This window comes from Ranitomeya variabilis, chromosome 8, assembly GCF_051348905.1.
Source record: "Ranitomeya variabilis isolate aRanVar5 chromosome 8, aRanVar5.hap1, whole genome shotgun sequence".
Lineage (NCBI taxonomy): Eukaryota > Metazoa > Chordata > Amphibia > Anura > Dendrobatidae > Ranitomeya > Ranitomeya variabilis.
The window spans coordinates 151,860,483-151,886,692 of NC_135239.1; the positions used below are offsets into that span (position 1 = coordinate 151,860,483).

General features: G+C 45.6%; 1 protein-coding gene across 1 annotated transcript in view; it reads right to left on the reverse strand.

Moving 5' to 3' along the window:
* GSG1 (germ cell associated 1) overlaps positions 1–26,210 on the reverse strand; it is a 144,041-nt gene that overhangs the window by 38,612 nt on the left and 79,219 nt on the right. Inside the window, exon 3 of the mRNA XM_077278429.1 lies at positions 15,422–15,469. Coding sequence (XP_077134544.1) covers positions 15,422–15,469 — 48 coding nt within the window. The remainder of the gene's footprint in view (positions 1–15,421; positions 15,470–26,210) is intronic.

The following is a 26,210-nucleotide window of genomic DNA, read 5'->3' on the forward strand; positions in this document are numbered from 1 at the left end:
GCGGGTGGTGAAGGGGTGGTGGAGCTTTTGTCGAGTGTTCGAGAGCTGTTGTCACGGTTGGGTGGTGTTAGGTCTGGGCCGTCCCCTTTGTCGGCTTGGGTGGGATCTTCGGATGTGGGGCTTGAGTTGTCGGGTAGTGGTTCTGTGTTGCGGCACAGGTCGGCCTAGCTGGTATCTGTATCCGTACAGACTGAGAAGGAAAAGGAAGGTGGTATTCCCTTGGATGATAAGGTGCGTGGTGAGGTGCATGTCTGTTTTGAGGGGCAGTTAGGGGCTCATTTAAAAAAGGAGGTGCTTGAAAAGATTTGGAAAGATGAGTACGTGGAGATTTTTTCGCTTTTGTCATTGGAGAAATTTAATTTGGATAAGAACAAGAAGGAAGATAGTAAGAAGGAGGATGAGGAAAAATGGAGATGGCACCTTATTCCTCAGACTTTTGTGAATTGGCTTCAGGCATTTGCGATTTTGGCGAGCGTTATTGGTGAGAAGGCCCCCGAGAATTGTTCCGCCTTGTTTTGCTACATGGATTCCATAGGGAAGGCACATAGGGCCTACGGGGGCCAAGTGTGGTTGCGGTACGATGAACAGTTTAGACAGAGGAAGGCGGTTCGTCCTGCGATTCGGTGGGATCAGAAGGACATAGGGTTGTGGCTGTGTGTGATATGGTGCCGACAAAATTTGGTCATTCCTTTCAAAGCGGGGCTGGAGCTTCCAGCCAGGCCACTTCGCAAGGTATTTCCTCAGGTACCGGGAGTCAGTCTGGACAATCCGAAGGGCAAAAACACTGCGTGTGCTGGAAGTTCAATGAGGGCCAGTGTAAGTTTGGAACCACTTGTAAGTTCAAGCACTTGTGTTCGCACTGCAATGGTTCTTCCCATGGTGCTTCCAGATGTTTTAAGAAAAAAGGGAAGCCTGATGGTAATTCCAAAGGCGACGCCAGTGAGGTTGGACGCGATGGTCCCCTATCTAAATAGATTCCCTGATAGGGATAGGGCGGAGCTGCTGTTGTCAGGCTTTAGAGATGGTTTCCGTATACCAGCTACCACTTTCGTTATACCTCAGAGTTACATGCGGTTGTTGTGTTGGAAAAATTGAGTAAGGAGGTTGCTTTAGGTAGGATGTCTGGAACTTTTCCCGTTCCTCCTTTGGACGACTTGGTGGTGTCGCCTTTGGGCGTGGTTCCAAAGAAAGAGCCCAACAAGTTTAGGCTTATACAGCTTTTATCGTATCCTAAGGGGAGGTCCGTTAATGATGGGATCGACCCGGAGCTTTGTTCCGTGGTCTACATGTCTTTTGATGAGGCAGCTCGGTGGGTGCGTAGTTGTGGTAGGGGCGCGTTGTTGGCTAAGACCGATATTGAGTCTGCTTTTCGTCTATTGCCGGTCCACCCTGATAGCGTGAGGTTGTTAGGCTGTTATTGGAACGGGGGTTTTATGTTGACAGATGTTTGCCGATGGGCTGCTCGTTGTCGTGCGCTTATTTTGAGGCCTTTAGTTCTTTTCTTGCATGGGCAGTACGGGATGTGTCCGGTTTGGATTCTGTGATTCATTATTTGGATGACTTCCAGTGTGTTCGGCCGGATCAGTCTCAATGTTGTGATGTCCTTTTGAAGACGGTTGTTTGGCTAGCTGAGCGATTCGGGGTCCCTTTGGTGCCGGGTAAAACCGAGGGTCCGTGCACGAGTCTATCCTTCTTAGGAATTGTTATTGATTCTGAAATGGGAGTTTAGGTTGCCGGTCGACAAGGTGATTGATTTGAGGAATGAGGTGGCTCGGGCCAGACATTTGAGGAAATTGAAGTTGTGCGAAGTTCAGTCGCTCCTTGGGAAACTGAATTTTGCGTGCAGGATTATCCCAATAGGGAGAGTTTTTTCACGCACTGGTATGGCTGGGGTTACGGCCCCTCATCATTTTATTTGTTTATCGGGTGAACACAAGGTCGACTTGGAGGTTTGGGACCGTTTCTTGGCATGTTACAACGGTCGTTCTTTGTTAATGGAAGAAGTGGTGGGTAATTCAGATTTGGATCTCTTTACTGATGCGTCGGGTGGTATTGGTTTTGGGGCCTTTTTTGGGAGCCGATGGTGTGCCGCTAGATGGCCGGAAGAATGGTTTGCCACTGGATTGGTGAGGAACATTACGTTGCTGGAGATTTTCCCGATCTTGGTGGTGGTGCATCTGTGGAGCGATGAGTGGAGCGATGAATTCCGAAACAAAAGGGTCCGTTTTAATTATGATAATATGGCGGTCATTTGTGCAATTAATAGTTTAACGACATCCTTGCCCCCAGCTATTAGGGCTCTTCGTCAGCTGGTTTTGTCTTGCTTGTCCATTAATGCGTATGTTACTGCATCCCATGTGCCTGGTGTTCAAAATTGCATTGACGACTCTTTGTCTCGTTTTCAGTGGGAGCATTTTCGGTAGCAGGCTCCGGATGCCGAGCAGACGAGTCTGGAGTTTCCGGCTGAGCTTTGGAGCATGGTGTCCAGGCTGCTGAACCTTTAATTCAGGCATAGTTGGCCCTCAGTACGTGGTCGGCTTATCGGTCGGTATGGAGTTCTTGGGAGACTTGGCTGGTGTCGTGAGGGGTTTTTAATGCCGGCGATGATCAAGTGGGTGCCTTGTTGTTATGGTTGAGGCATGGGGTAGATCAAGGATGGTCGGCGGCGAAGGTTGACAGACTTAAAGCGGCTTTGGCTTTTGGTTTTCGGCTTCGGGGTCTTAAGGACTTGACTAAGACTTTTTTGGTGAAGCAAGCGGCGAAGGGGTTGAGACGAGCAAGTAGCCGGAGTAATCGCAGGCACTCGGTTTCTTTTGAGGCATTGGAGCTTTTAGGCGCTCGATTGGTTGACATTTGTGTTTCCAGTTTCGAAGTTGCCCTCTTTTGCCTGTTTCCCTTGCGTTTTTTGGAGCTTTGAGAGTAGGGGAGCTTGTGTCTCCCACTACGGTCCGGCAAGGGGGGCTTTGGGCTGGGGACGTGTTAGTCAGCGGGGAGTTTTTGCAATTTTGGATTCGGCGGTCTAAGACGGATCAGGCGGGATGGGGCAAAAAGGTGGTCTTGGGCGCCGTTCCGGGTTTGGCTATGTGTCCAATCTGTTGTGGGTGGTTTTTTGATAGTTTACAACCATATAGAGATGGGCCTTTGTTGTGTCATGAGGATGGGTCTTTTCTTTCCAGATACCAGTTTGTGGCGGTTTTTCGGCAAGCGTTGGTGGCCATTGGTTTAGACTCTTCCAGGTTTGCCTCTCATTGCTTTTGGATTGGGGCTGCTAGAGGCAGTGCTGGGCAGTTTGGCTCCTGCAGTGGTGCAGAAGATAGGGCGATGGGAGTCTGGCCGTTACCGGAGTTATGTTAGACCTTGAAGGATGTTTCTTCCAGGTTGACATGTTTGTTTTTCGTCAGCACGGTTTTAAGTTGTTTATGTTTTCCAGGTTCAACTTCGCTGTTGGTTTGGATTGTCGGCCACTCCTACGTTTATTGGGGCGCGAAGCATGCAGACGTTCGACAAGACGGAAGACAGCTCGGTTTTTCCAGGGATGTGGCTGTTGTCAGGTGGTTGGACTTTCGGGGTTTGGGCTGGAACAGAGTCATGCAGGAGGTGCATAATGGGGTTCGCTTGGACAGGCCTCCTGATATTTTGGTATAGCATGTTGGGGAAAACGATTTGGGAGTTCGCCCTTTTCGCGAGTTGATCCGAGACATTAAGCATGATTTACTCAGATTATGGGTTTTGGGAGATGGCTATAGTGTGGTCGGATATTGTTCCGCGGGTGTTGGAGGCATGCTAGGTCAGTGATTAAGATTAATAAAGCTTGCGTCAAGGTAAATCGGGCAATTTCTGGTTTTGTTGTCCAGAATGGGGGCCTGGCAGTTCGTCATTTTGAGTTGGAACATGGAGGTGATGAATTTCTTCTAGGTGATGGTGTCCATTTGAACGAGGTAGGCATTGATTTGTGGGCCTTGGGGTTGCAGAATGGAATCGAAAGAGCCATAGCGGTTAAGGGTGGTGGGGTCTTGGGTACTTGAGGGGGTCAAGTACCCTCGTTGTGGCGGTGGGAGGGGTCCTTGGAGTTGGTGCTAAATTGGCCTGGGGGATCCGTCGGGATATGGATTCTTCAGTTGGTATAAATTTTGGTTTCGGGTCTGGTGATTTGGGGGAATCTTGGCAACGGTGGGCCAGATTCCTAAGTTGGAAGTGGACAATGGTAACCCTTCGGGGGATTTTGGTGCTCTCGAGCCAGTGGGGTAACGGCTGAGAGTAAATTATGGTTGGTTTTCTGTCCACTAGTTTTCTCCTATGGTTAGCACCAGATTTTGAGCTTCAAGGACCCTTCCCAGCTTATTTTACTGTTATGTGTTTTGTTTGTTTACAATAAAGGCCGCTGTGGCCAATTATTATCCAATTTGGGAGTCGTGTCGTTATTTGGTGTGGGAAGAGGGTCAGAGACCCATGGGATGGTACCTATTACCCGATTATCGACAATACCAATGTCCTTCCTGGCACTTTCGTAGTTGGTGGTTGTGAGTAGCTCTTCCGACACTTGAATCTTGCTGCTGCATGCGTGCGCAGGCGGAACTTTCCGACGCTTGGGCAGTGGGTGTTTTTGAGTAACTTTATTGATATTAAACAATTTGCTGCTCCTGACAAGATGACCGCTCATATGTTTTACCACCCTCCAGGTTAGTGTGCTTCCAGATATTTTGAGTTAACTAATTAATGATGATAGTTATATTGTGCACTTGTTGGACACAGCTCACGTTCATTTCCTTCCCCTGAAGAAGCCACAACTGCAGTGGCGATACGCTTGGGGTGCTCACCCGCTCCTGCTCTTAGCTCTCATGGCTCGTTATTGGTTTTGTTCATACCCCAATTGTGGGGTCTGAGTTCTGGCCTTCTTTTCCTTGCCTTCGGTGGAAACAGGTTCTGTGTAACAGTACATCCTGGGTCTTATTGTCCTTTGAACGGAGACCACATGGTCTTGGAAGCATGCAGATTTATTCAGCCTGGTTTCACTAGGCGAGACTAACATAGGATTTTTTCCATACTAGTGAGTTTATATACTGTATATGTGCATACTGTCCCAGTTTCATTCTAGATGTTCAGGACCTGCTATGTTTCTCTTTTCCACCTTATCGCTTATATGGTACTGTGAATAGATAGGCCACTTTATCCATTTGCATGTGTTAATAACATACACAATAATATAATATATAAGGTTTGTTATTATATATGTAGTTTTGTTATCACTAAGTGGTTTTTACACGCATTGCTTTGGAGCCTATACTGACAGTTCTGAGTCTGAGTTGGCAGCTGCGGTGGGTCATGGTCTATATTATAAGGCATGATCATTGAGAATTTCACAATTTGTTTTTAAATGTTTTTAATTGTCATTGTGTCCTGTGTGCCCTGATTTTCTTGTAATTGAAATAAAAATGTAAAGTTTAATGAGCTTGGGTGTTCCCTAATTATATGGGCATGCTGTTTCTTTTTCTTCTGTTTCTCAAGGCTCAAGTGGCCTGCCATGCGGGTACTGTTTTATTTTAACTGCCAGACAGTGAGAGGAACTTGAGCAGAGCTTAAAGCAGCAAGGACCTAACAGGACAGCGCAGTAGGAAGACCTGCAAACCCACCTGGCTAGATGGATCCTAAATTGCCTCCAGGCTGCCGGGATCTCCATTACTATCTGCTACCCGTGCCCCGGTCTGCACCTTCAGCCATCAAGTAAAGGTAAAGAAAACTACAGCCCTTGTGTCCTCCAGTCATTTCTCGCACCCTCAGTCCTGTACCCCAATGTCCACGATCCCTTTCAACAGTACCGGTAGCCCTGGGGCTCTGATCCACATGTGGGGAACAGAACCATCCCAGCTGCGTTACCATTGGCCCGAGGTCCCCTTAAGCAGCATCGGCCATCCATTGCTGAACACCACAGGTGGCATCACGTTAAGTCCCCTATAAACTGTGCTTCATTATTTTAATACATATTTTATTGCGTGCCCAGGGCCACGGAGCAGTTCACTGCTGCCGTGACAACCCCCTGAAGAACTGCCCGACCCGGACTAAGTACCTCACGGCCCTAGTGGGCGTCGCAATAGTGTTCCCGTTTCTACCTCTGTGTCCAGCCGAGTGAGCTGATCTACCAAAACACATATACTCTGCACATAATGACTGTGGTTAAGTGGAGCGCCCCTGTGTAGGGCAATGGGGTACTCGGAACCGGGTCCTTCAATTCTCGGCGGGGATGTCACGGTGGCTGACCCGATCCGTGGCCCTAGGGACATCTGTTGTGAATGGGGGGTAAGGTTTTTAAAGGGATAATGTTCGTGACGCCACCTGTGGTATTCGGTCAGGGTGACCGACGCTGCTTAGGGGTCCGCTGGGGTGATGTAATGGCAGCTAGATGGTATACCTTCCCACAGGTGAAGTGTATCCCCAGGGTTTCCCAGAGTTTAGATGGTGAATGGTGTGAAGCGCAGTGAAGAACGAGGACACAAGGTTGCAGTCTCTTTACCTTTACTGAAGGCTTCAGCATCCACAGTCCAGGGTACAGACAACAGGGTAGGCAGAGTCCGGCCAGTCTGAAGGCAAATCCAGAGTCCCCTTATCCAGGTGGAAATCAGTAGCCTTCCTCTAGCGCCTGTGTGTTGTAGTACCTTCCCTGCTGAGCTTCTCGGTAAGGTCCTCAACCCTGATGTTGGTGTTCTAGATGTTATTTCTCTTTCTCTGTCCCCCTGATGGAATGGATAGGACAAACCCATATGACCAGTGGCCTGAGGCTTTTAACAGGGACTCTATCACGCTCCGGCCCCCACAAGTTGCCACCGTGACTCCTGGGAATAAGGTCAGGCAACTAATATGGAACTAGCTGTCCTGCCGGTCTTTGGAGCCAGGCTTGGAGACATTGACTCCCTCGATGTTCCGGCTACCAGGTTCTTGCGCCTCAGAAAGGAGGCAGCCTTTTGCAGGGCAGAACTCCTTCTGGTTTCCTCTCCTTTTGCTATGACTTCGTTTCTCACCCTCCGCAATACAATTCTCTTCTAATGTCTGTTTCTTAGGATGCTGCCGCATGTGGGGCAGGTGCAGCTCCGTGGCCTTCTGTCTAGGCCTCTGACAGGATCCCACCCCTGTAAAGGACCACCCTGTCAGCAGCTACTAGATGTTCCTCCTTCCCCTCTGTCTGCCTGACCGGTGCTGCTTGGGTGAAGCCCAGTCAGCTTCTGCCTAACTTCCTATCCAGACCACCAGTTTTACCTAATTGTGAGGAGTGCCCTAATAGATATCCCTCCCCCTGGTGGGAGAACGACATTACTGCAACGACCAGGACTCTGGGGCGCTGCATAAGGGATAAAGAATGAAAAAACAATCTCCATAGTGCTAGTAGTACAAGGCCAGGAACACACTAGCGATTTTTAAATCGGTCCAATTTATTTTCTGAAAGTAGGACTAGCATCATGCAAGTGTGATTTTCATGCAAGTACAATCCGACTTTTAACACCTAGCATCCAATTTACAACCAAATGCAATGTGAATGCAATCTGATTGCTATGTGATTTTACCATGAGCTTTTACATAGAGTAATTTTCTATGTCATTTACACATCGTTTTCAAAGGACATATTCTTCAAGATATATATGTTTATATATACATAGAGAGAGAGAGCGTGATTAGGTAGATAGATACAAAAACACATATGAATGAGATATATAATCAGTGCTTTGTGTGTGCAGCTTACTGTACATGTATTTAATTAATAAATCATTATTTTTCTGAAACAAATGGTGTGGGCTTAATTTTGATAACCAGCAGAGGGAAAGCTGATGGCTTGGGGCAGATGTTTGTAGCCTGGGAAGGGGGTAATACCCATGGAGCTTCCATGGCTATTAATATCAGTTCACAGCTGCATACTTAGCCTTTACTGGTTATTAACATGAGGGTTTCCCCAGAAAATAATGTAGGCAGACAGCTGCGGACTGATATTAATAGCCTAGGACGGGCCATGGATATTTGCCCTTTCTGAGACTAAAAACATCAGCTCTCAGCCACCCCAGAAATGGCACATCCATAAGATGAAACAAATCTGGCACTTAGCCTTGCGCGAGCACTGTTAGAAATTTTCCCACCATGACGTCAGTTAGCTGAAGTGAGTTAATTCAGTAATAAAATACATGTACAGTAAGCTACACAAGCACTGTACTAATTATATGTGTGGATATATCCAGATATCTGGTATATGTGTATATATCTATTCTATCCTGTCCTGTCGGGTCCTGCTTTGACTTTACTGTATGTGGCTGCTGAATTGCCGACTTTTCAAAGAACATTGTTTTGTAAAAGTCGGACAGCACTCGCATGGTTCGAGTGCTGTGCAATTTTTTTCTCACACCCATTGACTTCTATTGCCGAATGCGATCTGATTTCTGACTGTACTCATACTTGTTATGCCTCATTCACACAACTGTATTTTTGATCGGTTTTTTTTATCAGTATTTGCATGGCAAAACCAGGAGTGTCTTCAAAACACAGAAAAGGTGTCAATCTTTCATTTTCTCTGTAAGTTACACTCCTGGTTTTGGCATACAAATACTGATGCAAAATACTGACCTGATAATGACATATGAATAAAGCCTAAAGCCCCCTTCACACGTCCACTTAAAAAAAAAAACGTACGAGTGAGACGGTCCGTTTTTACTATCCATTTAGTTTTCTTATTGCCTTATGGGTGTACCATCCATGTGCCATCTGTGTATACGTGTGTACCATCTGTGTGTCATCTGTGTATACATGTGTATCATCCGTGTGCCATCTGTGTATACATGTGTACAATCCGTGTGCCATCTATGTACAGTATACGTGTGTACCATCCGTGTGCCATCTGTGTATACGTGTGTACCATCCATGTGCCATCTTTGTATATATGTGTACCATCCGTGTGACATCTGTGTATGCGTGTGTACCATCCGTGTGACATCTGCTTGCCGTCCGTGAGATAGATAGATAGATAGATAGATAGATAGATAGATAGATAGATAGATAGATAGATAGATAGATAGATGAAAAAAAGAAAGACAGCACAAAAAAAATTGAAAAAAAGGGCTTTAATGCCTGAACGGCGTGGCGACGTTTCGGATATCTTTATCCTTTTTCAAGATAGATAGATAGATAGAAAGATAGATAGATAGATAGATAGATAGATAGATAGATAGATAGATAGATAGATAGATAGATAGATGGATTCCCAGGACTAAAGCAAACTGTGTTTTTTTTAATTACTAGTTAGTAATGGGGGTGTTAATCACAGCTGATGTCAAACCCAACTATCATTACCCTGATTACCAGGGCAATTGGGAAGAGCAAAGGCGAAGCACCAGAATTGTGATGCGCCAATTCTTGGGTGTATCTGGGCTGGTAGATTTAGGCTGGGACGGGCCCAATAGCCATGGAACTTCCCAGCCTGATAATATCAGCTCACAGCTTTCTGCTTTATGTTTTCTGGTATCAAAACTAGGGAGGACTGCAGTTTTTTTTTCCATTTATTTAATACCTTAATACATGTACAATAAATCTACATAAATGTACAGTCTATCTATATATCTAGGAATCAAAAAATGGAAAGCAGCACTCCAAATTTAGCTGAAGATAAAGTGGACTTTATTAGGCCCACATGGCCTAATAAAGGTCTTATATAGACAGGTGTGTGCCTTTCCAAATCAAGTCCTATCAGATTAATTAAACACAGCTGGCCTCCAATTAAGGAGTAGAACCATCTCAAGGAGGATCATAAGGAAATGGACGGCATGTGACTTAAATATGAATGTCTGAGCAAAGGGTCTGAATACTTATGACCATGTGATATCTCAGTTTTTCTTTTTTAATTAACCCCTTTCTGACATATGATGTACTATCCCGTCGAGGTCGTATGGGCCCGTATGACCACCGACGGGATAGTACGTCATCACCGATCAGACGCGCTCATGGGGGCTCGCAGCGTTGCTCTGAGGGTCTCCTACCTTCTCCTCCCTGCAGGCCCCGAATCCAAAATGGCCACGGGGCTGCTTCCCGATCCTGCAGGGAGGTGGTTTGCAAGCGCCTGCTCAGAGCAAGCGCCAACAAGCCTCCCTGAAGTGCCTGTCAGATCGCTGATCTGACACAGTGCACTGCAAAGTGTCAGATCAGTGATCTGACACTATGTGGTCATGTCCCCCCCCTGGGACAAAGTAAACAAGTAAAAAAAAATATTTACATTGTGTAAAAAAAAAAAAAAAATCCTAAATAAAGAAAAAAAAACATTGTTCCAATAAATACATTTCTTTATCTAAATAAAAAAAAACAATAAAAGTACACATATTTAGTATCGCCGCATCCGTAACGAACCCGTCCTATAAAACTGTCCCAGTAGTTAACCCCTTCAGTGAACACCGTTAAAAAAAAAAAAAGAAAAAGAGGCAAAAAACAACGCACTATTATCATACCGCCGAACAAGATGTGGAATAACACGCGATCAAAAAGAGGGATATAAAAAAAAAACCATGGTACCGCTGAAAACATCTTGTCCCGCAAAAAATGAGTGGCCATACAGCGTCATCAGCGAAAAAATAAAAAAGTTATAGTCTTCAGAATAAAGCAAAGTTTTTATCGTATAAAAGCGCCAAAACATTTAAAAAATGATATAAATGAGGTATCACTGTAATCATACTGACCCAAACAATAAAACTGCTTTATCAATTTTCCCAAACGTGGAACGGTATAAACGCCCCCCACAAAATAAATCCTTGAATTGCTGGTTTTTGGTTATTCTGTCTCACAAAAATTGGAATAAAATCAATAAAAAAATGTCACATGCCCGAAAATGGTACCAATAAAAACGTCAACTCGTCCCACAAAAAACAAGCCCTCACATGACTCTGTGGACCAAAATATGGAAAAATTATAGCTCTCGAAATGTGGAGATGCAAAAACATTTTTTTGCAATAAAAAGTGTCTTTTAGTGTGTGACAGCTGCCAATCATAAAAATCTGCTAAAAAACCTGCTATAAATAGTAAATCAAACCCCTTAGTTAGGGAAAAATAATAAATTAAAAAAAGTATTTATTTCCATTTCCCCATTAGGGTTAGGGTTAAGGTTGTGGCTAAAGTTAGGGTTAGGGGCTAAAGTTAGGTTTAGGGTTAGGGTTGGGGCTAAAGTTATGGTTAGGGTTGGGGCTAAAGTTAGGGTTAGGGCTAAAGTTAGGGATAGAGTTGAAGCTAAAGTTAGGGTTAGGGTTGGGGCTAAAGTTAGGGATGGGGCTAAAGTTAGGGATGGGGCTAAAGTTAGGGATAGGGTTTGAATTACATTTACGGTTGTGATTACGGTTAGGGGTGTGTCAGAGTTAGGGGTGTGGTTAGGGTTATGGTTGGGATTAGGGTTAGGGGTGTGTTGGGGTTAGGGTTATGGTTGGGATTAGGGTTAGGGGCATGTTCAGGTTAGGGTTATGGCTAGGATTGGGATTAGGGTTAGGGGTGTGTTTGGGTTAGGGTTGGGGGGTTTCCACTGTTTAGGCACATCAGGGGTTCTCCAAATGCGACATGGCGTTCGATCTCAATTCCAGCCAATTTTGCATTGAAAAGTCAAATGGTGCTCCTTCCCTTTCGAGCTCTGCCATGCGCCCAAACACTCTCTCATACAGCTTCTCCTTGTGCAAAGTGCGTTGTATAGTTGACCGATGCACAGTGACACCATCTGCAGCAAGTTGATGCTGCAGCTCTCTGGAGGTGGTCTGAGGATTGTCCTTGACTGATCTCACCATTCTTCTTCTCTGCCTTGCTGATGTTTTTCTTGGTCTGCCACTTCTGGCCTTAACAAGAACTGTACCTGTGTTCTTCCATTTCCTTACTATGTTCCTCACAGTGGAAATTGACAGGTTAAATCTCTGAGACAGCTTTTTGTATCCTTCCCCTGAACAACTATGTTGAATAATCTTTGTTTTCAGATCATTTTGACAGTTGTTTTGAGGAGCCCATGATGCCACTCTTCAGAGGAGATTCAAACAGAAGAACAACTTGCAAGTGGCCACTTTAAGTAGCTTTTCTCATGATTGCATAAACCTGGCTATGAAGTTCAAAGCTCAATGAGGTTTTTTACAAAACCAAAAAAAGTGCTTTAGTAAGTCAGTAAAAAGTAGGTAGGAGTATTTAAAACAAGAAAATGATAAGGGTGCCCATACTTATGCACCTGTCAAATTTTGTTTGAATGCAGATTGCACATTTTCTGTTAGTACAATAAACCTCATTTCAAGGCAGAAACATTACTGTGTCCAACAGTTATTAGATATATGAAACTGAAATAGCTGTTGCAAAAAAAAACAATTTTTATAAAACATTAAGCTTAAGATTAATAGGGGTGCCCAAACTTTTTCATATAACTATCTCAATTCCAGTCAATTTTGCATTGAAAAGTCAAGTGGCGCTCCTTCCCTTCCGAGCTCTGCCATGTGCCCAAACAGTGGTTTACCCCCACATATGGGGTATCAGCGTACTCAGGACAAATTGTACAACAACTTTTGGGGTCCAATTTCTCCTGTTACCCTTGGTAAAATAAAACAAATTGGAGCTGAATTACATTTTTTGTGAAGAAAAGTTAAATGTTCATTTTTTGTTAAACATTCCAAAAATTCCTGTGAAACACCTGAAGGGTTAATAAACTTCTTGAATGTGGTATTAAGCAGCTTGAGATGTGCAGTTGTTAGAATGGTGTCATACTTGGGTATTTTCTATCATATAGACCCCTCAAAGTGACTTCAAAATGGTAATATCAAATAAATTTTACCACTATCATGAAGTACAATATATCACGAGAAAACAATGTCAGAATCATCAGGATCCGTTGAAGCGTTCCAGAGTAATAACCTCATAAAGGGACAGTGGTCAGAATTGTAAAAATTGGCCAGGTCATTAACGTGCAAACCACCCTTGGGGGTAAAGCGGTTAATTTGCAAAAATTACTACAGTTCTGTTTTTTTCCAGTCAAGATGGGATGCAGAGTGTACATTAATGAGAAAAAACATGAACTTTTTTTAATTTATCGAATGGCTGCAATGAAACAAAGAGTGAAAAATTTAAAGGGTCGGTTAGGGTTTGTCGGAACGCACCAAATATATATTTATAGAATAATAGGTGCGTTCGCAACCTGGGGTCCACCGTGCAGGAGTAAAACCCGCTGCTAGTAACTGACGGTACTATATGGTGGTACATGTGAACTCTGTTACTTCACAGAGTCACTTTAGACAAGAGAACGCTGTGCCCTGTTAACCTTACAGAGGAACACAGCTACCAAATAGAGCAAACAGTGGTCATGCAGTCAGAATAGCACATGCAAAACTCCTCACCAGAGGTGCCGGTATTCTAGGGGCTTATTCCAGCCGAACCCTGAAACCACTTACATGTGACCACACTGGCGCTGAACACGTAACTTAGTTGATACTAGCGCATGGCCGTGCGGCCATGCGAACCTTTTATAGCTTCAGCAACTTCAGGTTCTTTCTAGAGGACCAATGGGAGCTGCTACAGTACCTGAGTAACTTCAGGACCTTCCTAGAGGACCAATGGGAGCTGCTATAGTACCTGAGCATGTGACCCCTGACCTCCAATGAGAGGTCTTACCCTGGGCACGCTCAGAAGGGGAAAAGCAGGACAGTCCCAGAGACATCTGCTCGCCGCTGACCAGTACTGGCTACAATGACAGAGCCTGGAAAGGCAGCAGTAACCATCCGCACAGGCTCGGACCGATGTCTCTGCTGAGCAGGCTCCACTGTGGCTGGAGAAGAATGGGAGACCGCAGCAAAGATGGTTCAAGATTCCCCCTGTGCAGAGGCAGGAACTCGACCCCCAACAGGGTCTGAATACTTTCTGTACCCACTGTATATTCAACTTCTCATTCATTTGAAGCCTTTCTCAAGCATTCTAACAAAAAGTTCACCTTTTTCATGTATTTCCATTGGAATGCTGCTTCTTAAACATTCAGACTTTTTTGGCTGGCTACATGTGGAAGTATTGTACCAACAACAATAGGACTGTGCTGATATACAATATATATATATATATATATATATATATATATATATATATACATACATACAGTATATGGATTTGAAAAGTCGTCTTTGAATTGCTACATATTGCATTTAAAATGCTTTTCTTGGCACAAAAAGGAAAAACAGTCTCCCTCTCAATGTGCAATGAGTTTGCGTCATCAAGTATCTTACTTTAGTGTTCTCTTTTTACGCTCCTGAATCCTTGTGATATGTTTCTTGTTTATAGTCAGAGTTCTCCCTCTGTGCCTCTAGACTACATTTCTCAAGAGCTAGTATGCTCTAGCTCAGTGTTCCCCAACTCCAGTCCTCAAGAGCCACCAACAGGTCATGTTTTCAGGATTTCCTTAGTATTGCACAGGTGATGGAATTATTGCCTGTGCAGGTGATGGAATTATCACCTGTGCAATACTAAGGAAATACTGAAAACATGACCTGTTTGTGGCTCTTGAGGACCGGATTTGGGGAACACTGCTTTAGCTGCTCTGCCAGAGGTGTATTAACCCCACAATTCCCTCACACCCACACTGGGTGCCTGCCCACTCCAAATACAAAGCGCCATCTGGAGACTGCTACATAGTCACAAGATGGGTAAACAGTCCTTCCACTTCTAGTCTTATACACTATTTTGAGACGCTCCTGTAGTCTCAAGATTGCTGAATTCCACCTTTATTGTGAAAAGACGAATAATGTAACTGCTCCTTAAACTGCATCCAAACAAGCTCAACTGGAGCAATGAGTTCTACAGTAGATAGTTCTGTGAACCCTGCACTGCTTCTGTGAGTTCTGCGCTCCCTTTCAGTGCACATCACTGAGGTTTACAGGCCACACCACACATGACATCACCAATCTTAGAACTTCTGGCTGAGTTCTGCCTCTTGCATGCAGGGACTTGACTGACAGGCTATGTTCTGTTCAAAGCACAGACAGGAAACTCCTGTACTCTGTGTTTTGAGTACACTGAAACAGTAAGTAACGAGCTAGAAGTCACATAAAAACATGTAACAGTTCAGGAACAGAGCAGAATTAACGGGCATGTAAATTATAAAGTCTCTTTATCTGTCACAGGCTATAATCTGTGTGCCTGGAAACCCCATTCAATTTTATGGACTCCGTTATAAGAACTTTGCTACTTGAGATGAATCCTCCAGAAAGCAGCACCCAATTTTACATGATTCATGGGTTATTAGCTTGAGTGTGGTTCCAACAAGGGAATTTTATGTGCCTGCAATCTGCAAATGACCTCAGTTGCTTTTTTTCATGTTATAGTCTTTTTTACCATCATAGGAAACAGAATTGTACATTAGGGAAAGGGGAACAAAATACCCATGACAAATGACAAAATACACTGTTCTGTATACCTCTTTCAGCTGGGGGAGTCAACTCCAAAAAACTTCTGCATTTTTCATCTGCAATGTGACAAAAAGAAATATAAGCGCACAAAGTAAATCATTTGCTATATAAAGCATTTTTTTTAAAGAAAATAATTATTACTCAAAGAACTCTGGCTGCTTAAAAAGAATAAAGAAAATGATGCTCATCTTCACAGACAACCGGCAGGTCCCTCTTGAAACCCTTGCCTTGTTTCTGATGCTCTTTGTTTCTTGGCAATATCTTTGAAACACATGAAATTGCTAAAAATGCTTGCTTTGCCAGTCACTAATATATATATATATATATATATATATATATATATATATATATATATATATATATATATATATATATATATATATATATATATATATATATATATATATATATATATTATCTATATATATATATATACATTAAAAAGAACTATGGCACTTCACATAACATACCAACAAGTTCAGACTTACATGGCATGGCTGAAAGAAGAGAACTATATATCATTGAATAATCAAGCACAAATTTTTATTGTGAGGCTGAATAAAATACATATAAGAATGAAAAAGGTCAAAGACATAAACAGTGAAATGTCCAGTAGGGGGGAGGCTAAGCCTGTCCAGCAATGTGTAGATCCATAGCTATCAGCAGCACAAAAATATAGAGTATCAAAAGGGTTAATTAATCATATATCCTAGGTGCTGCATATTATATCACAGTAACTCAACCAGGGTATCAAGCCGGTGAACGTAAGATCATAACTATCATGTAACTAATACATTAGGTCATGAATACCATATACCATATAATGAACCCTTATCATTAGTTATGAGGGAACGTGCTCGCCACTATTTGTTACTTGCAGTGTACTTGGTGTACTCGCCGAGCACAGAGCATTTCCGGGGTTATTCGGCAGTAACTGGTGTCATTTTTGGCGGAATTTAGAGACCCAATCACGCTGCAGGATTGTCTGCCAGGCCATCTTTGTTGAGGTCGTGCAGTGATAGGATGATGCTGTGCAGCCAAGCCAGAGTATAAGAGACCTGATGCCACCCTGCTCACCGCATTCAGCTCTGGATTCAGTGAGAGTAGGGAGAGCTGCTGCAGAGATAGGGTCAGAATCGAGGTTTTTATAGTTAGTGTAGGTCTGCAACTGTTAAATCCACAACTCCTAAGAAACCAACAGTCCTTTTTAGGGCTAATTCGTGGGTCCCGATATTGCAGCGCTAGGTAGGCAGGGCACAGCAGATCCACATCAGTGCAAGGCCTGCAGGCACTGTATGTGCGACCATTTCTCCCACTGCATCCCTCCCAAAGCTCCATAACTGTCTGCTGCAGTTTCTTTACTATATACCTAGTTGCATTTTTTTTTGTTCCCAAAAATTCACCCCCCCAACAAAAAAAATACAGTGTGTTATAACAGACTGAGGCCTGTTTAAAAATCATTGTTTGCCAGGCATATGTAGCATAGTTGTGTGTGCTTTCATTGCGCCATTGTTGTTGTTTTTATTTGTTTTAAATTCACCAAAAAAGCCTCATATATCTGCGTGCTCCAAGTTAGGCCATTGTAGGCCGGTTTGCCACTTTTTTCCTGTCTGTTACTTTAATTATATACAGCACGATTTTGCATTCAAAAAATACAGGCCACATATTTGGCAGTGTGATATTTCCGTGACAGGCCTCTTATATCTGCATGCTCCAAATTTGGCCATTGTAGGCCGGTTTTCCACTTTTTTTTCCTGTCTGTTACTCTAATGATATACAGTATTATTTTGCATTTAAAAAAAACAGGCCTCATATTTGGCAGTGTGGTAGGCACGGTACTGTATAAGGTGCGTGCCTCTGACTGCAGAGCCCTTAAGGGATTAGCTAGATAGGAAAAACTGTGCAGTGCCCAATTCCCCCCTCCCACTACTTCCCCAGGTGATGTCATGATTGGGACGCCCAGCGGACCAACCGAGGAGAAGAGGGGAGTCTGGCCACACCCTCAGGGGTTAAATTCTAGTGCCGGGACCAGTGCCTCCCTCTTTCTCCCCAGCTGACCCTTGGAAGCTGTTGTCCTGAGGACCCCCAGAATATCCCCTGCAGCCATGTCCGAAGCTTTGTTTGAGGCCCTGCGGCGGAGAGCAGCACAGGAAGGTGAGGAACGGTTAAGAGACTTTGCATCCAGCCTAGGGACTCACCTCCCTGTGCCCTCTCAGGACCCACTGACTTCGCTGCAGGCCTCCCCCTCTTCCCCCAGGGCGCCATCCGTTCCGCAGTCGTCTCCCACAGCCTCTGGGCCCCCAGCCCTTCCTGTGCCGCGGAGCTCGGCAGCCCTGCATGTTCCCATGCCCCTTCGGGCCTCCCCCGCCTTGCAACCCGGAACGCTGGCCTCCCCTTCATCCCCCGGGCCCCAGTCTTCCTCCGGGCTCTCCCCCCGTCATAGAGGCCACGCTACCCGGTCCCCGCTCATCTCCTCCCCCGTGCTGTCCACCGCTCCCATGGCTGCAGCTGTGGGGGCAGGCAGGCGCTCCGCTCGGTCCTCCCGCCCCCGGAGCGTCTTCATGTTGGCGGTGGTCCGGCGCTCCCGAGCCTCCGGCCAGCCCACTCCTGGTCCGCCATGTCCCCCCAGCAGGCACATCAGCATTGCCTGTGTGGTGGGGGGGCGGCGGTCAGGGGCCAGAGCCCACCATACGGCCGCAGAGCGTGATGACCAGTCGAACCGGACCGGCCAGCATGCTCTGCAGCCTGGAGAGTACGCACCAAACATGCACACAGTCGCACCAATCACGAACACATCTACAATAAATTATGCGCCGCCAACACCCCCATGGTCCCAAACGCAAATCACTAGCAGTTTCCTATTAGCCCCCGCCCCTTTAAGCTCACCCCGCAGTGCAAGTCTAACAGTCGCTGCGCCTTCCCTTGCTCTACACACTACACCGCCACTCACGCCCCATAGCCAGAATAACGACCCCCCTACTCCCGAATTAAATGCCTCCAACACAACCCCTAGACATGGCGATAGCAGGCATAGATGCTTCAGATCGTCTTCACCCTCATCAGAAGATTCCCGCCACCGTCCTTGCCGTTCCTCTAACTGTCGGCATTCCCACTCCAGACGCCGACGCAGCTCATACAGGAGCCGCCGTAGATCCCGCTCCTCCAGATGGCGCTCGCCATCCACAACAGACGGATCAGACATATCGGGGAGTCACAACTGGCGGTGCCTGTCGCATGCCGAAAGACGGCGGTCTCACCGGTCACCCAGAGTGGTTACCCGGAGGGAACAGACATTGACACCCCACCTTAAACCAACCAGGCGGGGGCCGTAGCCCCACCAACAGCCATAGCCTCTCGTCCCCGAGCACACGATGGATCTCATCCGTCACGTGCTCCGTCCTTGGCTGCTGCACAGGGAGAACTGCCCATACCTCCCCGGTCCACCAGCCAGCACCGAACCATTGTGGCAATAGAAGCCGGAGCTCTGCCACGTACACTGTGTAGTGTAATACAGTGGGCCTGAATTTTGCAGCAGTCTCCCACACATAAAAAGGGAGATTTATATTGCCACTAAGTGCATCTGCATCAGTTCTGTTTGGCGTATATCTGCCAGCCACTTTCTGCCACTTATACTGTGTAGTGTAATACAGTGGGCCTGAATTTTGCAGCAGTCTCCCACACATAAAAAGGGAGATTTATATTGCCACTAAGTGCATCTGCGTCAGTTCTGTTTGGCGTATATCTGCCAGCCACTTTCTGCCACTTATACTGTGTAGTGTAATACAGTGGGCCTGAATTTTGCAGCAGTCTCCCACACATAAAAAGGGAGATTTATATTGCCACTAAGTGCATCTGCGTCAGTTCTGTTTGGCGTATATCTGCCAGCCACTTTCTGCCACGTACACTGTGTAGTGTAAAACAGTGGGCCTGAATTTTGCAGCAGTCTCCCACACATAAAAAGAGAGATTTATATTGCCACTAAGTGCATCTGCGTCAGTTCTGTTTGGCGTATATCTGCCAGCCACTTTCTGCCACGTACACTGTGTAGTGTAATACAGTGGGCCTGATTTTTGCAGCAGTATCCCACACATATAGAAAAGGAGATTTAAATTCACAACAAGTTAACATACACCTTCTACCTTGTTTTACAGTACCATATAATGGTTGTTAGTTTGGTTACATTTTCCCAAGAATGAGGAAGTCTGGTGGAAGAGGTCGTGGCCGTGGGCGGTCATTGCCAGCTGGTAATGATCGTGGTGGTGGAGCATCTGGTGGTAGTGGGAAAAGCAATATAGCCCCTAAGTCTTGAGTTGTTGAGCCAGCGTCATCGTCTGGCTACACAAGGCCTCGAACGCTCCCTTTTCTGGGAGTAGGAAAACCGCTTTTAAAGTCGGAGCAGCAGGAAAACGTTTTGGCTTTCCTTTCTGACTCAGCCTCTAGCTCTTTCGCCTCCTCTTCGGAAAGTTCAAAATTTAAAAGAAGTGAGTCGTCGGTGGATGCTCCCGGTCAGGAACAAGAAGCTTCCTTGTGTCCTTCACCCAGAACAACAGTGAAGGATGTGTCAGGCGACACAACAGGTTACACCATGGAGCTCTTTACACATACCGTGCCTGGGTTAGAAAGGGAAATTGTTAACATGCCATTACAAGATGAATCGGACATGGAGTGCACAGATGCACAGCCACAGCTAGATTATTATGCTGTTCCATTGACTCAGATCACAACATTGCCCTCGCAGTGTACTGAGCCAGAATCTGACCCTGATGAGACTATGGTGCCCCGTCCCGAACGCTATAGCACCTTACACGGTGACACAGAGGAAGGTGCACAGGACATTGAAGAGGAGGTGATAGATGACCCAGTTGTTGACCCCGATTGGCAGCCATTGGGGGAACAGGGTGCCGCTGGCAGTAGCTCTGAAGCAGAGGAGTATGAGCCGCAGCAGGCATCAACATCGCAACAGCTTTCATCTGGCAGGCCCGTATCTGGCCAAAACCGTGTGTCAAAACCAAAAACAGTTTTAGGACAGCGTGGCCATCCGGTGAAAGTAGCACAGCGTGCAATGCCTGAAAAGTTATTCGATAGTAGGAAGAGTGCAGTCTGGCAATTTTTTAACCAAGATCCGAATGATCAGTGCAAAGTTATCTGTAAGAAATGCTCAAGGACATTTAGCAGAGGGCAGAATGTCAAAAATTTAAATACAACGTGCATGCGTAGACATTTAACCAGCATGCACTTGCAAGCCTGGACTAACTACCAAACGTCCCATAACGTAGGTGCACCCGCTCAGAATGAAGCTAGTCAGCAACGCTACATTGCTTCCCTCATTGTAAGCCCACCGTTTAGGACACCACCTGCAGCAAATGTGGAGGTATCGCCGCAAGGCCAAAGCAGTCAGGGAATCACCAGGTTGTTGGTAGGAAACACTGTATGTAGGCCAACAGCAAGAATACCCTCACCAACCCTCTCTAAATCTGCCATGTCCACCACCACCCCCGCTAGTTCCACCATATGCAGCTCTCCAGTCCAGCTCACCCTACAAGAGAATGATGAAGCAGTGAGCGAAACGGCGTTGGAGTGGTGTGTGCGGGGCGGTGGCATTCCTAACTGGTCAGTATTCACAAACTTTTGTATACATTAGGTTTGGCACATTGGCAGTACTGTGATAGAGTAATATATCATTAATTGGTTGTTTGGATTCCTTATTCACTACTATTGTGATTATATTTGTGTTTTGTATGCAATTTGTTTCATTGCACTTTTGCACTTTATTATGAATTGAATATTTTTGCTGCACATAAGGGGCATGTGTGTGTATATATGGATATACATACATATTATTCACAAATTTATTTGATTTACTTTTATCACATATTATATTATTAAAATATTATTTGCTGCATTATATTTATTTAATTTTTATACTGATCAGTTTGGAATTGCTTTGTCCTGCACATACGGGATTTATATTTCATCAATCCCTAGAAAAACCTCGATTGGAGGAGTTGTATAATATTAATATATATTTCTTATACATTTTATGTTCTGAATAATGAAATATTTGTTGGATATTGTTTTTAAATAATCTTAATAAAATTTCCATATATTTTAGTGATTTTTTTTTGTGATTGCAATTAATTTTTTTTTAAATAAAAATATATTTTATGCAATAATTTCTGGTCTGATGGAATTTTTTAAGGGTTAATTACACCCTACAAGAGACTCTCATTAGGAAAAGGAAGTACTCATCCTCTCATCCTCGTACACAGGGTTTGAACGCCCACATTGCTAGACTAATCTCGTTAGAGATGATGCCCTACCAGTTGGTTGAAAGCGATGACCTACCACGCTATGACCTACCCAGTCGACACTTCTTTGCAAGAAAAGCCATCCCAGCCCTCCACCGGTCTGGGTCAAAAACGGCATTGTCCATGCACTCAGGCAATCAGTCAGTAGAAAGGTGCACCTCACAACAGCTGCATGGACCAGTAGGCATGGCCAGGGACGTTACGTGTCCATCACGGCACACTGGGTTAATGTGGTGGATGCAGGGTCCACAGGGGACAGCCATAGTGGGACAGTTCTGCCTAGCCCACGGTCTAGGAAACAGTTGGCTGTAGGCGTTCGCCACCCCTCCTCCTCCTCCAGAAAAAGCGAAAGCTCGTCCACAGAGCGCAGTCGCGCGACCACTCCATCCGCAGCTGTCAGTGTTGCACACGAGGTGTCCCATTATGGAACAGCTAGTGGTAAGCGTCAGCAGGTTGTGTTCGAAATGAAGTGTTTGGGCGACAACAGACACACCGCGGAAGTTCTGGCCGAGTTCTTGCAGCAAGAAACTCATTCATGGCTGGGCAGTGTACATCTTTAGGCAGGCAAGGTAGTCAGTGATAACGGAAGGAATTTTATGGCTGCCATAGCCCTTTCACAACTGAAACACATACCTTGCCTGGCTCACACTTTGAACCTGGTGGTGCAGTGCTTCCTGAAAAGTTATCCGGTGTTACCAGCCCTGCTCCTGAAGGTGCGAAGACTTTGCTCGCACATCCGCCGGTCGCCCGTACACTCCAGCCGTATGCAGAACCATCAGCGATCGTTGAAGCTTCCCCAGCACCACCTAATAATCGACGTTGCAACAAGGTGGAACTCCACACTGCACATGCTTCAGAGGCTGTGCGAACAGAGGCGTGCTGTAATGTATTTGTGGGAGGATACACATACACAGGCAGGCAGTTGGATGGCAGACATGGAGTTATCAGGTGTGCAGTGGTTGAAGCTACAAGACCTCTGTCAAGTCTTTCAGTGTTTTGAAGAATGCACACGGCTGGTAAGTGCAGACGACGCCATCATAAGCATGAGCATCCCCCTAATGCGTCTGTTGATGCAAAGTTTGACGCACATTAAGGAGCAGGTGTCTGCAGCTGAGGATGAGGGAAGTCTTGATGACAGTCAGCCATTGTCTGCTCAGGGAACTCTCCTAGACGAGGTGGCGGACGAAGAGGAGGAGGAGGATGATGGGGATGAATATTTATGGGAGGAGGAAGCTTCTCAGGGGGCAATAGAAACTGGTGGCGTTGCAAGGTCAGGTACCGGCTTTTTGCGGGAGACAAGTGATGTTGATTTGCCAGAAAGTGCTCCTCAACCCAGCACAAGCAGTGATTTGACACCTGGAACATTGGCCCACATGGCTGATTATGCCTTGCGTATCCTAAAAAGGGACCCCCGCATTATCAAAATCATGACCGATGACGATTACTGGTTGGCCTGCCTCCTGGATCCACGCTATAAAGGGAAATTGCAAAATATCATGCCACATGAGAACCTTGAGCAAATATTGGCTACCAAACAAGCAACTCTTGTAGACCGTTTGGTTCAGGAATTTCCAGCACACAGCGGCAGTGATGGTTCTCACACGAGCTGCAGGGGGCAACATGGCAGAGGTGTTAGAGGTGCACAAATCAGAAGTGGTGTTGGACAGAGGGGTTTTATGACCAGGTTGTGGAGTGATTTCGCAATGACTGCCTGCAGACATGACAGGTACTGCTGCATCAATTCAAAGTGACAGGAGACAACATTTGTCCAGTATGGTTGCGAACTATTTTTCCTCCCTTATCGATGTTCTCCCTCACACGTCATTCCCCTTTGATTACTGGGCATCTAAAATAGACACCTGGCCTGAATTGGCAGAATATGCATTACAGGAGCTCGCTTGCCCAGCTGCTTGTGTGCTATCAGAAAGAGTCTTCAGTGCTGCTGGTTCAATACTGACCGAAAAAAGGACTAGTCTGGCTACCCAAAATGTTGATGATCTAACCTTCATTAAAATGAACCAATCATGGATTTCTAATTATTTTGCCCCACCTTCTCCTGCTAACACGTAGCTTTCCTGTAAAAAGGTCTTGCTTTTGGACTCCTCTTACTGACTGCTCCAATTCCTCCATTTGCAGCTGCTGAATGTCCACCATAGGCCATTTTTACACCTCCCTAAATGGGCTGACTCCCCCCACGGGGCCGTGGTCACCACTTGGCGCAAGCACCCGTGCGAGTGCCGTTTGCCTGGATAGGTGGGTGTGCCCACTTTTCGTCGACGGCACTGGCACAGGGTCCCTCATAGTACAATGAAGTGTCTCTGGCGGTGGTGGTGCACAACCAATGTCAGACACACCATCGTAATATGAGGAGCCCTGGGCCAGTACCGCCGCCCACGAGAGAGTGTTCCCCCCCCCCAGCTCAAGCAGTGCTCTACCACTTGCAAAACTTACCTCTCACTGTTCCACCATTGTTTAGTCTGTGCTGTTAAATCCTTCAATGGCACTGCCAATACAAATTTGTTGAAATGATAGATGATAGTAAAAATATACAGGGGCCCTGCTCTCCATTTAGACCTGTGAATACTGTGCGCGAACTACCACTGTCTGCTACTCTGCAGAGGAACCCACCCCTGTACCTAGCTTTGCCACCTGTTTATTTAGGAACATTTTTTTTGCAGACATTTAGCCCACTTTACTATTTTGGCCAACTCACTGTGTCAGCCACTTCTTCCAGTTGTCCTCCACCGAAAAAGCAGTGCCGCCAGTTTACTCCTGTTACCAGTTTAGAACTGCATAGAGCCTACTTTTTTATTTTTGGCCTAGTAAATCTGCGCCACTCCTTGCAATCGTCCTCCGCTGACCAAACCAATGCTGCCTGTGTACCCCTGTAACGTATTTTAAACTGCATAGAGCCTACTTTTTTATTTTAGGCCTAGTAAGTCTGCGCCACTCCTTGCAATCGTCCTCCGCTGACCAAACCAATGCTGCCTGTGTACCCCTGTAACCCATTTTAAACTGCATTGAGCCTACTTTTCTATTTTAGGCCTACTACCTGTATCTGTCTGCGCCACTCAATACAGCTGTCCTCCACTGAACAAAGCTGAGCTTCAATCTTCAGGCTTTCAGCCTATAGGAAATTTTAAACTGCATTTGGCCTACTTGTTTGGTTGGGCCCTACTAACGGTGTCTGCCGCACCTTGCTTTTCTCCTCCACTGAACAAAGCTGAGCTTCAATCTTCAGGCTTTCGGCCTATATTTTGAATATGAAACTGCATTTGGCCTACTAATTTAGTTGGGCCTACTAACGGTGTCTGTCGCTCCTTGGTGTTCTCCTGTGCTTTTCTCCTGTGCTTCGATCTTCAGGCTTTCAGCCTATATTTACAATATGAAACTGCATTTTGGCTACTTGTTTGGTTGGGCCTACTAACGGTGTCTGCCGCTCCTGGGTGTTCTCCTCCACTGAACAAAGCTGAGCTTCAATCTTCAGGCTTTCGGCCTATAGGGAATTTTAAACTGCATTTGGCCGACTAGTTTGGTTGGGCCCTACTAACGGTGTCTGCCGCTGCTTGTTGTTGTCCTTCACTGAAAAAAGCTGAGCTTCAATTTTCAGGCTTTCGGCCTAGATCAGATATTAAACTGCATTTGGCCTACTAGTTTGGTTGGGCCCTAATAACGGTGTCTGCCGCTCCTTGGTGTTCTCCTCCACTGAACAAAGCTGAGCTTCAATCTTCAGGCTTTCGGCCTATATTTTGAATATGAAACTGCATTTGGCCTACTAGTTTGGTTGGGCCTACTAACGGTGTCTGCCGCTGCTTGTTGTTGTCCTCCACTGAAAAAAAGCTGAGCTTCAATTTTCAGGCTTTCAACCTATAGGAAATTTTAAACTGCATTTGGGGTACTAGTTTGGTTGGGCCCTACTAACGGTGTCTGCCACTGCTTGTTGTTGTCCTCCACTGAAAAAAGCTGAGCTTCAATTTTCAGGCTTTCCGCCTAGATCAGATATTAAACTGCATTTGGCCTACTTGTTTAGTTGGGCCCTACTAACGGTGTCTGCCGCTCCTTGGTGTTCTCCTCCACTGAACAAAGCTGAGCTTCAATCTTCAGGCTTTCGGCCTATATTTTGAATATGAAACTGCATTTGACCTACTAGTTTGGTTGGGCCTACTAACGGTGTCTGCCACTCCTTGGTGTTCTCCTGTGCTTTTCTCCTGTGCTTCAATCTTCAGGCTTTCGGCCAACATTTACAATATGAAACTGCATTTGGGCTACTTGTTTGGTTGGGCCTACTAACGGTGTCTGCCGCTGCTTGTTGTTGTCCTCCACTGAAAACAGCTGAGCTTCAATTTTCAGGCTTTCAGCCTATAGGAAATTTTAAACTGCATTTGGGCTACTTGTTTGGTTGGGCCTACTAATGGTGTCTGCCGCTGCTTGTTGTTGTCCTCCACTGAAAAAAGCTGAGCTTTAATTTTCAGGCTTTCAGCCTATAGGA